General features: G+C 42.3%; 1 protein-coding gene across 2 annotated transcripts; it reads right to left on the minus strand.

Moving 5' to 3' along the window:
• Positions 1-897: 897 nt before the first annotated feature.
• On the minus strand, positions 898-9,506 carry slc1a3a (solute carrier family 1 member 3a). 2 transcript variants are annotated; one of them, XM_076270254.1, is made up of 10 exons: positions 9,419-9,506; positions 8,471-8,718; positions 8,078-8,215; positions 4,941-5,145; positions 4,607-4,649; positions 4,034-4,305; positions 3,381-3,614; positions 3,094-3,288; positions 2,772-2,906; positions 898-2,093 (listed from the first exon to the last, which is right to left on the minus strand). In XM_076270254.1, exons 2-10 carry the CDS (start codon positions 8,649-8,651, stop codon positions 1,892-1,894), a joined length of 1,605 nt encoding a protein of 534 aa, XP_076126369.1. In that variant the 5' UTR covers positions 8,652-8,718; positions 9,419-9,506; the 3' UTR covers positions 898-1,891. The 2 variants fall into 2 exon arrangements, with proteins under 2 accessions (XP_076126369.1, XP_076126370.1); XM_076270255.1 differs by lacking the exons at positions 4,941-5,145; positions 8,078-8,215; positions 8,471-8,718; positions 9,419-9,506 and adding an exon at positions 4,758-4,929.
• Between the last annotated feature and the right edge of the window lie 5,483 nt (positions 9,507-14,989).

Consider the following 14,989-nt stretch of genomic DNA (forward strand, 5'->3'; position numbering starts at 1 on the left):
TGGGCTCAGCTCTGGGTGGTATGGTCTGTGGCTCCCCCTCCTGGATGTAATACTTACAAACCAAAACATTGCGACGTGGGATGGTCGACAATTGAGCTAGAACGTACTGTAGGCCACATTGTATGCACACATTCGTGCTAGAACCTTTCTTTTACTGTCTATGGCTAGAACACGCACTGTATGCAGGACTTCGATCCAATAGAATAGTATAATGTCTTGTTGATTTTTTATATATATATTTGTCGTAGGCCTATACCTATAAGCATATGACTTGTGAGGGACATTTCTACCAGAAACTTACACCTAAAAAATCTTGGAAAACAAATTGTTCTTATTCTTGAATCAATCTTGAACTATGAGAAGCACCTATTGTGCCATCTCAGGATATGTTTTATTCTGGAATAAAAAGCATTTTTGAAAATACCTAATAGGAACTAATAGGCGATTTGTCAGACCCATCACGCTCCATCTATGGCAGTAATATAGGGCTGTGAGAGGGCCTGTATTAAAGTGGTGTTTTATGTAAACGTAATGGATCATGACTTGGGGACAGTTGTTAATTCCCATTTATTTCAAGAATTATGTTTAATTTCATGTTTCTGTTTGTTTGTTTTTTTAAACATCAGTCTTTATCAGAACGAAACTGTGAAAGAAGTAGCTCAGATTTGGCTGGTGACAGCCCATTTTTCAAGATTTGTATTTTTTTTGTATGTGTGCGTGTAATGTGTGTATCACTTAACACAACTTATTGCATGTGAATTCAAATAATACAGGAATGATCTGATTATATATTTTTTTCATGCAATAACATTTAAATATTCAACACTAATAGATAGTTACAGTGCATGGTTGTCCAAAGGATTGAATACATTACATCAAACTGAAGACAAGGGGGGAAACTGTAAAAGAGGGGCTTTTATTTGCTGTACAATTTCAAAAACACCTCTTCACCAAATGTGAAAGAGGTACAGTATGCAGGTAGACTTTAAATCATCCGAACCACTGTGGTTCACATCAGGTTTATTGTAAGTGGAAAGCAAATGTCCACATATTTTCTCTCTCCCTTACTCAGTACCTACAGGTTATCACATTTAACAAAAACAGTTTGTTAGCTTCCTAGAATAAATGCAAAAAGCCATCACTGACAAGTCACATACAATCAGATGTATTTTAAGCTGCCTTAGATGCCTCAGCGTGGTATGGAATCCATGCAGCTTGACGTCAGAAATGCACATATCTGGTTTGGTGTTGTGCCTTCTTTGCCCTTAAAAAATTCACTGTTTCTCACAATCTGTTTTATTTCTATGTTATACTCACATAATTCTATCACAACATTATAACCATAAGAGTTTGAACAGTTTTGTACAGTTCCACTTAGGCTAACTATAATTATAAAGATTAAATCTAGGTAAAAACAATTGTTGTAATTTGGCAATTTGGTATTCACTGTTCTATTCCCCGTGGTTGCAGCACTTTAAATTTGCTGCCCAGGGTTCATAACCGACATAATAGTTGCAGTTACTCCCTCCCAAAAGTAATGCACCAATGTTTCCAGTTGACAATAGAAAAAAACGTAAAAACAGACCCACAGAAAAACAAAGTTACAAAAAAACACACAGAATGTAAAGCTACCATCACAGCATTTATGCTTGTAATTTTGGAAAAAAATCTAATTGGACATTCAAAAAAAAATATATCCATGATTGAATGGTTAAAAACTGTACACAGGCCTGGGCCTGTTTTGTTTGACACTAGCTTAAACCTCAGCTTTGTCTTTACCTTAAAAAGTCAAGTTCCATTATTACTCAGACCATTAGGGAAACATCCCCGATTTGTACACCATTCTCCTTTCCTGTAGAAAAATGACACCCACAAACTGCATGAAGCCGCTCTACATATTGGTTTCACTATCAGGTGTCTTGTTGTCATAGTCAGGGATGAGCTTGTTTGTCTCCTCCATCCGTTGCCTCTCCTCCACCACTGAGTTGCCCACCTCCGCATCCTTAACTTCCAACTCATGTCGGGATAGGTGCTCCACAATGCCTGCTCCAATGGAGTCTCCAAGCACATTAGTGGTGGTACGCAGTCGGTCACTGTGTGGCAAAATCAGAGGGGAATGAGATGATTTGGAGGATGAAAATAGATACCCTATTAGCTGGCCTAATTACTTGTTGTGATATTTGTGCAATATTAATAACTGACTAGAAAATAGTTTACAGTTTTACTAGTCTATATTTCCTTATCTGTTGTAACCTATTTCTTTATCAAACTAACAAGGTTGAATGAATATTGCTGACAAAATATAAGAATAAAACAACACTTAGATACTGAACTGCAGTTATTCAATACTATACACTAGTGCTTGTTATATGTAGCCTGGGAATACCCTTACGAACTTTTGGTAAATTTGGGATTTGCTCTGCAGGTCCGTCTGGCCAAGAGGCTATTGAAACCCATTTCCAATGTCCCTAAAAATCGGGCATGCAAATACAATTGCTAATCTGGCATGGACGTGTATTTCTTTGGAATTGAGTAAACAACTGCATTTTAAACCTTTGTTTACAGCTACACTTCTGAGACAATTTGGTAAGAGTTTAATGCACCAATTTAAGTTTAATTTCTCTGCTAGTTATGCCCTTGCTGGAAGTCATAAATCAATGAACCTTTTCCAGATCCACTCTCAATTGAGAAGGGTCGGGTGTCCACGAGCCTATGTTATAGGGTTATACTTTAGGACATACCAAGCAGAGGACACAATTAACTGAACTTACAGAAACCAGTCCACAGCGATGATCAGGGTGATGTCATCAGTGGGTAGTCCTACAGAGGTCAGCACAATCACCATGGTGACCAGACCAGCCTGAGGGATTCCAGCTGCACCAATACTAGCGGCTGTGGCTGTAATGCTGTTCCAGAGGGAAAGAAAATACACTTTTCTCACTAATCAGCTGGGATCTTCTTGTATTACATGTATATTACACATATGCACATGAAGTCATTTACACGGGTGAAAAGATCTTGGAATGCACTTAAATTAAGTTCAATATTTCCACAATCTTCTGGAATTACTTCTGAAATCAAGAGGCACTGCACCTGATGGTGAGAATCTGGCCAAAGTTCAAATCCATATTGTTGACCTGGGCAATGAAGATGGCGGCCAGAGCCTCGTATAAAGCTGTGCCGTCCATGTTGATGGTGGCCCCGACCGGCAATACGAAGCGCGTCACCCGCTTGTCGACTTTGTTGTTTTCTTCAAGACACTTGAAAGTGATAGGCAGCGTTGCAGAACTGTTGAGTAGCAGTAATTAAGAGCAGTGAGAAACACACCGTAAAACAGAGACCTCGCAGCACAAACACTCTGGTGAGATGGCGTCTCTCACCTGGACGATGTGCCAAGGGCCGTGATGAGTGCCTGCAGCAGACCGCCGATGAACACGAAGGGGTTCTTCCGCGTGACAATGAAGTAGAGTGTGGGCAGCACCACGATGGCGTGAATAAGCAGGCCAATTATGACGGTCACCGTGTACATGGCCAACTGGCTGCCCATCTGTGTGATGTCGTCCATCTCCACAATCTTCCCAGCAATCAGGAACATGATACCCACTGGAGCATACCTGTCAAGAAACACACACTCATCAGAACTGCTCCACTTTTCGGCTCCACTTTTTCCTGTGACTTTGTAGACAGCTCTAGATAGGTATTCACTCACCATACTGTAAGAAGAACTATGCATGAACAAAATATTACTAATCAAAAACAAATGTCTTCCTGAGAAAATGCAGTTATGATATTCTCAAATTGGGAGGATTATGGACCTCCAATGTGGGAAATATTTTCTCAAAGATAAGTTTTGTTTTTCCCTCAAGTGGTGTGGCTGTAACATGTGGCCTGACTGACGTTCTTACAATCCTAAGCATGAAAACACTTCAGTTCAATCCTGAGCATGAAAACACTTCAGTTTAATAGTGTGGGACACCACCAAATTGGAAATTACCAGATTTCTCATACTTTTAAGCCGTTTCCAAGCTCTTACCACATAATGATGGCAACCAGTCTCATGATGGCCTCGTTGAGGCAGTCGAAGAAGTCTTTTAGAGGCTGTCCCTGCTCCTTCATGCTCCCAATGATGAGGCCAAAACACATGGAGAATACCACCAGTCCCAGGGCATTGATGCTGTTCACCGTCCCTAGGACAGGGATCACCTCCTCCCGAGTGATTTCGTGAGAGCCATTAGTCAGGTTGAAAATGGAGTCATTTACTGTGATCTTCACATGCACCACTCGCTTCCCATACGTGGTCTTGAACTATAAATGAAGGAGAGACCATGACAATGGTGTGAGGATTGCATGACGATGAATAATTACTTAGTGAAATACTGATGGAAATTATGTACAACAGTGTATGCAAGATAAACAAGAACTGAATGGTTCTTCAAATGTTATGAACTGTTAGGTACAAGAGACACTTGTGTACACACAGTAACTGAAGTCCTGCACATGAAGCTCATGCTTCATCAGCCTCAGTACTTTGAAGATAATATTTTTACAAAGACAATTTTACAAAAGATTTACTTTGGGAGAAGATAAGCAACCCTAGCAGTATTACCTGGTGTGTGCATGCTTGCACAATATTCGGTGGGAACATGTTTCTGTAAAAGAATAAACAGAAAAGTAAAATTATTCCGGTAAAAGACTAATGACAACACTGCAACAAACGGCTTTTCTTGGTTAGTCAGTAAACTGTTAATGAATGTTACCCTCATGGACTGTTCTAGGGTGCTGTTGCAGTCACAGATCAGAGCTCTGGGCCAAATCTAGTTTGGACAGAGTAACATGGCAATGTGCTGTGGAAGAACCAGAGAGACACACAGTCCGTATTTTCTCATAGCCCCCTCCAGTGCAACCAACCTCACCACTCCCCCTGCCCACCGTGAGAATACCTGATGAGGTCCAGGAAGGCGTCGGCCGCGCTGACTTGCTCGATCTTTTCTTGCTTGGTGAATTCATCCTTGCCACCTTTGCCTGGGTGGATGATGAGGACCATGACGATGCCAATAAAGACGGCGATGATGGTGGTGGTTGTGTAGTAGACCACCGCGCGGAGGCCCATCTTGCCAGACGCTCGGCTGTCCAGAGCAGCCATCCCTGGAGTTCAGCGGAGGAAAACAGTCAGTGATACTGTATTTGGCTGTGATTTTGGGCCCTTAAGCAATGATTTTAAACAGTTGAGCGCTGAAGCTCTGTCAAAATTAAATTGTGCAGCCCGTGAGGCAGAAGGGCTGAGGGGACTTCTCTGGGTTTACAGAGATTGTACAGAGAGATAAGAGATTCCTGCATAAGTAGATCAAATAGAAAACTACAATGGTCAGGGGCATAGCCTACTGCCTATTGTGGGTTGAATTGAATACATCAATATGCTCTGCACATAATGCAGTTTTTAACAAAATTCACAAGCTTTCACCCTTCAGAATATATGGGTGAACCAAAGAATGTGGTATAGCAATAAATGAGAGACACTAAGCTAGAAGCACAAGAAAAGAAAACCTCAGAGAATAGGAACAGAAGCCCTGAAAAAACAATAGATCCATGGGGCAGTAAAATGAAACGTCTGTTTTTTAAAAAAAAAAAATTTAAACTGTCAGCCGCCATTCCACATTATTATTGCTTTTCAGCTGCTGTCCAAGCAAAAGCACTTTTTGTGTCGGTGAGATGTATGTGTTCTTTTGATAGTGAACTACATGCCCTCTCCGTGGCCTTGGGCCTCCTCCTCTTTTACCCCCGCACACACTGATCTCATGGCCCTGGCCTTTCTCTTTCTTTGCTGTCCTTCCTCTTCCTTTCTGTCAGGCCTGGGAAACTTGTTGACTAGTCATGTTGGCCCCCTGACACAATAATTACCCTCATCGCCCTGGAAACAAGGAGCACTGCAGCCGAAGGCTTATCCTTTAGGACAAATGACTTTCTTATTCAGGGAGCTGTTGCAGGAACAAAGTGTCACACAAAAGTGAAAATGCTGTGCCTGCCCACACATAAGGTTGTGCCACTTCAAAGTTGTTCTCAACTTCTGGACAGAACTAATAAAAGTAGCAATTGCCATTACGGAAGCCTTTTGTGTTCTAAGGAATCACTAAGATGGTGCATGTACAATAAAAGCAGAAGTTTTCCCTTAACTTGGAATACTCTAAAAGCAGTGCTGTGAGGATATCACAACTTATCGCACATTTTTTAGACATTAAAGGCACATTTGTATGCAATTTCATGCCCATGCTATTTTTTGTCACATTCACATCTCACTCACAATCCTATCTAACAATCATATCTCACAATCTAACTCAAAATCCGCTAGGTGACTATTCTGTGAGTACACTGTAAAAAAAACGGCCTCTGTAGGCAACCCGGGCTACGAAAACTGAAAACAAACAAAGTGGGGGCAGTCTGTCCCCCAAACAAAAATGAGAATGGAGTTTCTCTTGGAATACTGAAGGGGGAGGGGTGAGCCACCTCCCTGGTGTGTTTCCTTTTGTTCTTGGTTAAAATATAACACAATGTCCTGTACAATTGTAGTCTATACCTTTAATTGATGGGCCATGCTATAGATTCACTGTAATGTGTGAGGTAAAGTTACACCATTGTAAGCAAAGTACTTTAGAGACACATGCGAAAGCTGTAAGACAACTGATAAACTAAGGCTTTCAATACAAACTAGCGCATCAGATGTGTAAATGCCTTCCAAAGTAAAGGTGTTGCTGCTGAAAGCAGACAGTTCATACCCCGTGGGCTTGGGCTCTGTTTTGAGACGCATTCCTCTCAATTGCATTAACTGGTTAATTGGCTCTGCCTTTCATGTTTACCTATTCCTTCTTTCTCAGCGGCAGGAAAAGCTTTATAACTGTGAAATGCTATTACAGAGCAAGACAGAGAGAGAGAGAGAGAGAGAGAGCGCTTTAGGGAATCTACAATAGAAATGACTGCTTTCAGTGGCTGGTGAATGAGGCTTTTGTGTCCTCTGTCCATACCTCTCCACGGCTGTAGTGCCCTCTGACCCCCCTCAGACCCCCCCCCCCCCGCGCCAATCTCTAGCTTTGAAGAGGAGCTTACTGAGGACTGACCACACAGGAGCGGTGCACACTGGACTCCTCCTGTGGCAGACAGGTCATTTCCCCTGCCCTGCATCACTTGCTGTTCTGTCCATCTGTGCTCCATGCATCTGGATTCAAGACTCATGTTTCCTGAAGAGACCAACCCCAACCCCCCCTCCACTCTCATATCAAAGAGACATCTGCGCATTATCTAAATAAGGTGTAGTGTTTCTGGACTGCGCTGCTCAAGTGTTGCTGCTTAATGCAACCCAGGTCTTACTTTCATGCTGACCTTGTGGGAAAAATCGTTTGTGGTGCTTTAACTGAATGTTTTCTGAAAAGTAACATTATATTTAGTTTTGCGTTCTTGTGATTAGTCTACTAAAATTAAACAAATAAAATGTGACAAGATATTACTATAATGTAAAAAGAATATCACTCAAAACTTGTTCAGTCGTGGGCTTTCAATTAATTTTTTAGATATTTCCCAAAATACCTGTTTTAATGAGAAACAAAATGTTTCTCCCATATAATACGTTAACAGAGAAGGCTTTCTTTTACACTGTTTCCCAAACAACAATGCTGCGATTTGATATCTGCCATCTGAGAGAGTATCAAAAATAAAATGTCTACTGGGCACACACAGTCTAATCACTGCCTTGTCCTCAAAGGTGCATGGCACATTCCCAAAACAATGAATAAACAAATAGGGCAGAGCAAAAAAGTGTGTTAAAGATCACTAGGTCATTCAGTCAAGGCCATTTTCCCGCAACACCTTACCATAACCCAATGAAAGGTCAACATAGGCCTACATAAAATGGGATACTCTGAATATTATACTATTACAGTGTATTTATGATTTTTGTTCAAATTGTTTGTGCCCCACTAATCATATAGCAGATGGTTGTGGAGTGAATATGAAATGACATATTGCTCCGGGAGTTGTTTTATCACCATGCAATCGAATGTGGCTGATGTGTAGCCTTGGCTTCACCTACCTGTAATTAAACTGGAGACCAGGAGTGGAAGCACCAGCATCTGCAGCATGCGCATGAGCAGCTCGCCAGGAAAAGAGAAATATTGCACGTCCCGGTATGACATCTTATAGGGACGCAATGCAAAGCCCAATGCGATCCCTACACAACAGACACAAAATAGTGCACATCAATTTCCATTAACTCACAGAATGAAAAGAACACAAATAAGTCCATCAAGAAGTAAAGTGCTTTTTCTTGAAAGGTGCTCTGCAAAGCACCCTTAACTGCACACCGAGACATCTTTAACAAAAACTGGCAATTTACTAATTATAAAGTAGTTATTTTGTCGCAACATATTGTTGGCATATGCATATGGCAGTGAGTGGGGGAATATTACATGTTACAAGTTCTTACCTAAAATGACCGCAACGACGGTGAGAATGACAAAGGCATTTTTGTAGAAAAAGCCCTTTACGTCCTCCTTGGAGATATTTTCCACTTTCTTCCTGGCCTTCATTGAGCGGCTCTGTATGCCCTGCCGGATTTGCTGCACCCGATTCCTCGGTAGCGGATTCTCCCCGTTACTCTGAGTCATGCTTCCAGATGCCAGAGACCTGTCGCTGGATTTTTTTGCTCTCTTATGGAAATGGATTCCTCTTCCCCTGTGGGGGGAACATTTCCTGAAGTGAGCTCATCTTTCAGCTTAATGAACTGGTTAGTAGGTGGACCTCAATAGCCACAAAATAAAGAAAATGGGGCTTTAAAGAAAGCTGCTTCTTCTTCCTGTGGTGTTGATGTCCTGGAGTGCCGTGTCACAAAACATCTGTTAAGTTATCCCCTCAGCCATCAGCTGGCTGGGTCTCGGTGCCACATCTCATAGGGAGTGCATTCCAAGAGCCATCAAGCATGCATAAAAGAACTCATTCATGAAATTAAGTTTTACCAAATGATTGCCGATTAGGAAGTTAAAACACACACACACGACAAAGAGCAGTTAGTTCCCTCCAATCGACTTCCCCAAATGACATCTTGGGGACATTGACCACATGGTGAAAAAATCACACATGAGGATAAATTCAGTTGATGCCAAATGTAAATAAGTGTAGTTATGTAACTACTGGACGCGTGCTCAGCTTCTGTCGCCGTAAACACAGAGTTCGTATGAGCTAAGCCAAGGAGGAAAGCCAAGCAAAGCATGACCAAACTCTCTGCACTCCGAGCCACAAAAGGAAAACAGCCTCACATGGTGTCAATGATAAGCACATTGTTCTCCAGACTAAGTCAAAACAGTAAAACTATCTTGGTAGTGATCATATTTTGAATAAAAAGGGGGGAGTTTAAGGAATGAAAGAGTGCATTTACCTCAGGAGACGTTTCTCAGTCTTGGTTGAAGAATGAAATGGAATATCTTGAGCAATATCAGCCCTGAGCAGCTATGTGTGTGTGTGTGTGTGTAAGAGAGTAAGTGAGGCGCCAACTCCAGAGGAGAGAAGAGGAGAGGAGGGACTGAGGCGAGTGGAGAATCAAAGAGCCAATAATAGAGGGGAGTGGGGGGCGGAGGCGGTGCATGGGACTGCCAGCTCGACCCTAGAAAGGGAGGGGAAAAGAGGACTCTTTCCTCTCTCTCCCTCTCCCCCCTCTCTCTCTCTCTCTTTCAGAAGTAGAATTGCTTGTGGGTCTTCCCTCCAGTTAAAGTACGTCAAAGAATAATGAATTGGCAAACAGATGAAAGTCTTTTTTCCCCTCCTTTCTCCTCTCACACTTATGTTGCATACATGGTCATTGGATGAGATACTTAACGTTGGTCATTATAGGCCTCAGCTTAATTTGTTGTTTCCAAGTCATTATGACCCGGTTTTCAAGTACTATAAGCAGTCTGAAAGTAAATATTTACCCACCAAAGTAATGTGTGCTTTTCACCTACTTTCAGCAGTGGAAGGCTCTGTCCAGTTAAATTCATGGAAAGAGATAACAAAATAAACAGCCCACGTCAGCTCACTTTGTGTGGTGTGGTTTGTAGCCTGCCATACAACACAGTCTGCTCCTACTCAGTGCCTCTGAACTAACTTTAAAAGTGGTAAACATATTGAACACAGTTGTCTCTGTCAGATGATCTTTTTTAAAATATCATAAATGAGTCGTTAAATGACATAACAATAGTGCATCCATGCTATCAACAGTAATAGGTTTCCACGAGAAATGGTTTATATTTATGCAGAAGTAGCCATTAGCCAGTAGCCAATAAGAATGTGGTAAAACAGTTTGACTGTGTGAGCAATTATCTTGGCTGCTGATAAAAGCCATTGTCAGTATTTCAAAGCTAAAAAGGTTGACTGCTGTAATGTATTCCTTATGCTAATAGATCATATATTCTTATTAGAGATAGCCTTGCTTTTGCAGGCACAGCAAGTTAAACTGTCCGGCTCTGTGCTGATGACCGGGACATGTAAGTCAGGTTACACAGAAACCGTGTGTCAGTTTGTGGACACATAGCACTGATGAGCACTCTCTCCCAAACAGTATAGGGTGCAACTGCCATGGGAATGGTAGCCCACATCATATTACTTTACAAATGGATTAGCTAATGCTGAGATTTGGGGAATTCAATACTAGCCTGGGCTGACGTCTTTTACATGCGAAAACCACTGGTATTATAATGTTGAAGGTGGTCCCTGGACCCTGACAGGTCCGCACAGGTGCAAGTGAGGTGCTGTTGGAATGCAAGCAGCTGATGGTACAATACCCACAGCGTGGTGTAGAAAAGACTCCCAGGAGATTGCACTGTTTACAAAGCTCGTGCAACCCCCTGAATACACACAGACGGGTACACAAGTGAGAAAAGAGACAAGAAAATAACTGTTTACCCATCGAACTAACACTGGCTGATGGGAAAGAACATTGACAATGCTTTCAAAGTGTGACTGACTTGCACATTAGAGACTTGTTGAGAAAAATGACTCCAAGATCTTTGTTTTGTGTACTAACAGTGCCACAAAAGGGAATTAACGCTGCTATCAGCAGACATGTGAATAGATCTTCTGTTGTGTCTGTTATGCGAAAGCACAGTCCTGAGGTTCCAATCCTCAGCCTCTCGGGGTCAGGCTCATTGCTCTGTGGCTGTATTCACCAGCAGCACCTGTTGGCCATGCTCTACTTCGCCCGGGCCCCGTTCCATGAGTGGTCATAAAGGTGTGATGCAACCCTTGGAAATCAAGAGAGAGAAGTGGAGAGGACGGTGTGGGAGGAGGGAGGCAGCTCATGTTTCTTGATTGTACGTACAGTCCAGCGAAAAACACAAATGTGTTACATTTACACATTTACAGGCAGCTCATGTTTCTTGATTTTGTACGTACAGTCCAGCGAATAACTCAAATGTTTGACCACGTTTCAATAATGTGTTCCTGCGCAGGGGAGGACCTGAAGTGACTCTGTAGTGAGAAGGGATCTGGTCTTGGCCTTCAGAGTGGTTTCAAAGACACAGTTTTTCGGAGCATTTGCCTTTTCACTTTACATGCTGTCATTGAAAGCATTGTTCTCCAGCGAGCATGACGTCCTCTTCTGTACTCTCTCTCGTGGATCTTCAGTAGTATCTGTGGAATAGATTAGAGATGGAATGTGGAGCTGGAAGACCTCTATACACCATACCGCAGTTTCAACAGGCTTGGCAAAGGTTTGGTGACGCTGATCACAGGCGGAAACTTCAAACCATAAATTATAACACATTCTGCCCTTCATTGACTCCTGGGGAATGCCTATTTCATATCTGTGGTCTAAAAAAGCATTCACTCACATTTTTAGGATTGATATACTGTGTATATATATATATATATATATATATATATATATATTGGCTTATTGGTCTTTAAAGCTACAAACACAGCCTTTTGATGAATTGAAGAGTCAAAGCACACTTCGATAAATATTCCAATCAGTTTGTAGAAGTCATAATTTTGTATTGTCCAGTCCTGTGTAATATTGCACAATCTGTTCATTTACGTCAGCTTGACCACAGACTGAGCTCCAGGTGTGGAGTAATTGTTGAATCCACTCATATAGACGAATGATTCAGTATAAGTACTGAACACATTGTCTATGTCCTTTTCTCCAGTCAGTCTTTGTAGCTCCCTTCAGAGGGCAAACCTTGTTGGGGTAGTGCCTGGAAACTGGCTGGAAAAAAACAAACAGGTGTGTGTAAGCGGCACTATCAGCACCCTGAATGCCCGGGATGAATTACACATGAGAAAGAAAAACAAAACAAGAGTCCCTCAGAACTAAACAAGCGAGGGAGAGGGAAGAGGTAGCATCGGTATCCCATACCACACTTGGGTCTATAGTGCCCATGGGGATGAAGGTTCGAATCCGGCCTGAGGTAATTTCCCGAGACCACTCCCCGTCACTCTCCCACTCATTTCCTGTCTAATCTTTACTATCCTGCCAAGCCCCAAAATATAGCTTAAAAATGGTAGAAAAACATCTAGGGTTACCACCATGATTACAAGCCTGCTAAACTTCAATGATAATTGCCCGCCCACCGCATACAACAGAATGTCCCGTGTTTTACTGAAGGATACAGTAGTTGCAGGCTCTCCAACTCTCATGAAATGCAGAACACCCTGCCCTCGATTGCCGCATGTAAGTCTACACCTCATTGTTGGGTTATCTCAGGCAACCAACATAGGTAAGACCAGGGAGGGGCCACACCCAAGGGACTTCTAATTTGGGGCAGGCTACGGGATCCGTGCTCGACGGTGCCACCCTTGGGACGGACAGCACTGTGCCCACATTGTCCCCCCAAATCATTGTGCCCACGGTTTCCCATGGATCAAACTTCAAACAAAGCCCTCCATGTTGCCGTACCTGTTGTTTCGGGCCATGCTGGGGACAAGGCAAGCTGCTTGTTCTCACATCTCAATAGGCCCCACTGGATCCACTCAAGGGCCCTCGGCTAGTCTGCCCCGACCCTGCAGCGGCGCCCCAAATGTGTCAGGAGCAACTTCACTCAAGCACAGAGAAGGAAGCAATCTTGGTAGACTTCAGACCGTAAACAGAATAAGCCATGAATCTGTCTTGATTACGTCAAAAATGTCATCTTTTCGCATTAAAAAAACCCAGCAGTCGCTTTGAGGTAAACTGTTTGCCTGTCATTGCCCTGACTGGCGCCAAGGGAAAGCCTCATCATCCAAACAACAGCCTTTGTTAGCAAGTGTTTTAGGTTACGCTCCTTTGGAAAGAAGGAAATGTGAATGATCCCTGCTACTTTAGTTTGAACTGGCTGCTTGATACATGCTATACACATAAGACGCCATCAAAAGTAATAATCTTTTGAAAGTGATACAGAAAAAAAATCACAGTTCAAACAATGGTTGTTTTGAAGAGAGAGTGTCTCTTGTTTCTCAGGGCATTGGTATCCAAAGAGAGGGATAATGTCATCTCAGGGTTCATTTAGTGGTTTGGCACCGTCTGTGACCCCAGGGCAGGGACACACAGAGTGCTTACACGGATGTGGAAGTGTTTTCATCAGTGGCATAAGCCATGCTGTTTCCTCCTGCTGCTGATGCTGCTGTAGACAAAGGAATGGGCATTTGAATCATCACTACATGCTTTGGAGTTCACTTTGCAAACTATTTGTTTTTCAAATCAAAAGAGTAGTAATAGGGCCTTTATACAGTAAAAACAATACAGTAAAAAAATATTTTTTTAAACCCAGTTATGTCACATTATTCATATATAGAATATAAATAAAATATGCTCTGTGTTTGTGTGGTTTAGCCTATGTTTGTTGTTTAAAAGTGGAGCTCAGACAGTATTCTCTGGCAAAGCCACATATTCAATTTCTACATTGAACGCCACCTAGTGGCCCCTGTAAAAAGCACCATTCCAGCTGATCTGCGCTACTGCATGTGCCAACGGAGTGGGGAAAATGTAAAGGATGAGGCTTCTGTCTTTATGATAGAACTTTATGATAGTGACTCTTGACAAATGCACAAGACACATGATTATAGCTTCAATGTTGTTCAAGGAGCTCTTGCTCAATGTCCCAAAGCGCCTCTGCAGTTTGACCTTCCATGCTGAAATGCTGAACCCTTGAGATAACTTTCCAGAATGTTCTCCTCGACCTCTCTCAGGGGGCCTTTCAATGCGACATCCTGTATTCTCTTAATGTTTCTTGAGCTTTGAGTTGATAGCTGTTTTGCTGTTTTCAGACTGAAACGAAGATTCATTCTATTCATCTGGTTTGCTCCTACAGTACTTAATATAACTGATGACCACTGTTCATAACTCAATACATTTCTTGAAATATATTTAGAGTAAGTATCAGCAGTGTTGGTTATTGTGAATGTCATAAAACATTCAAGGTGCATGTAATGTGGTGAATTTTATACTATTGAAAGACTAATCATTCTTATGTAATATGTATTTATTAAAATAATATTGAAGTTACATCGGGTAGGCTACAGTTATTGCATTCAAGAGGGATGAGAAAACTGCCATGCTCTGTAATCCTCTGCAAAGTACCTGAGCCGTGCACTATGGGTAAAGGGTTAACACTATGGGTAAAGGGTTTAACCCCAGCAGAGGAAGCAGATGGCCAGCATAAGCACTTAGACACACCTGTCCAACCGACAGTAACTGCTCCACTCCAAGCATGCACCGCGTGAAAAGCTTTCTGAAAATTAATGAATAACAAGGAGCACAAGGTGTATATCTCTGGTTTGAACCAATCATGGAGGAGTTATTTGAGGATTGGCCACTGTCACTGGACATGTTTGGATCCTTGTGGTTGACTGTCCTGGGAGGCCCAGACCTGTGCGAGGACTGGAATTTCTGCCTGGGCTTGCTGGAAAACCTTTGTTTAGATCTCCTGGGAAACATAGATTCTCTGGTAGAAGACCCAGACGTGTGTCTTAACTTGTTGGGATCACTCACCTCTGA

Source organism: Alosa pseudoharengus, unplaced genomic scaffold (genome assembly GCF_046254945.1).
Source record: "Alosa pseudoharengus isolate Yale_2024_CS ecotype anadromous, Long Island Sound unplaced genomic scaffold, YU_APseudo_1.1 YU_APseudo_1.1_scf_6, whole genome shotgun sequence".
Taxonomy (NCBI): Eukaryota; Metazoa; Chordata; class Actinopteri; order Clupeiformes; family Clupeidae; genus Alosa; species Alosa pseudoharengus.

Excerpts from the sequence above, each read along its gene's own strand:
- slc1a3a (XM_076270254.1), bottom strand. The coding sequence starts at position 8,651 with ATGACTCAGAGTAACGGGGAGAATCCGCTACCGAGGAATCGGGTGCAG. Across the intron at positions 8,216-8,470 it reads CGTCGTTGCGGTCATTTTAG|GGATCGCATTGGGCTTTGCA; the intron begins GTAAGAACTTGT and ends TCTGTTGTGTAG. Across the intron at positions 4,306-4,606 it reads TGCAAGCATGCACACACCAG|TTCAAGACCACGTATGGGAA; the intron begins GTAATACTGCTA and ends CTTCATTTATAG.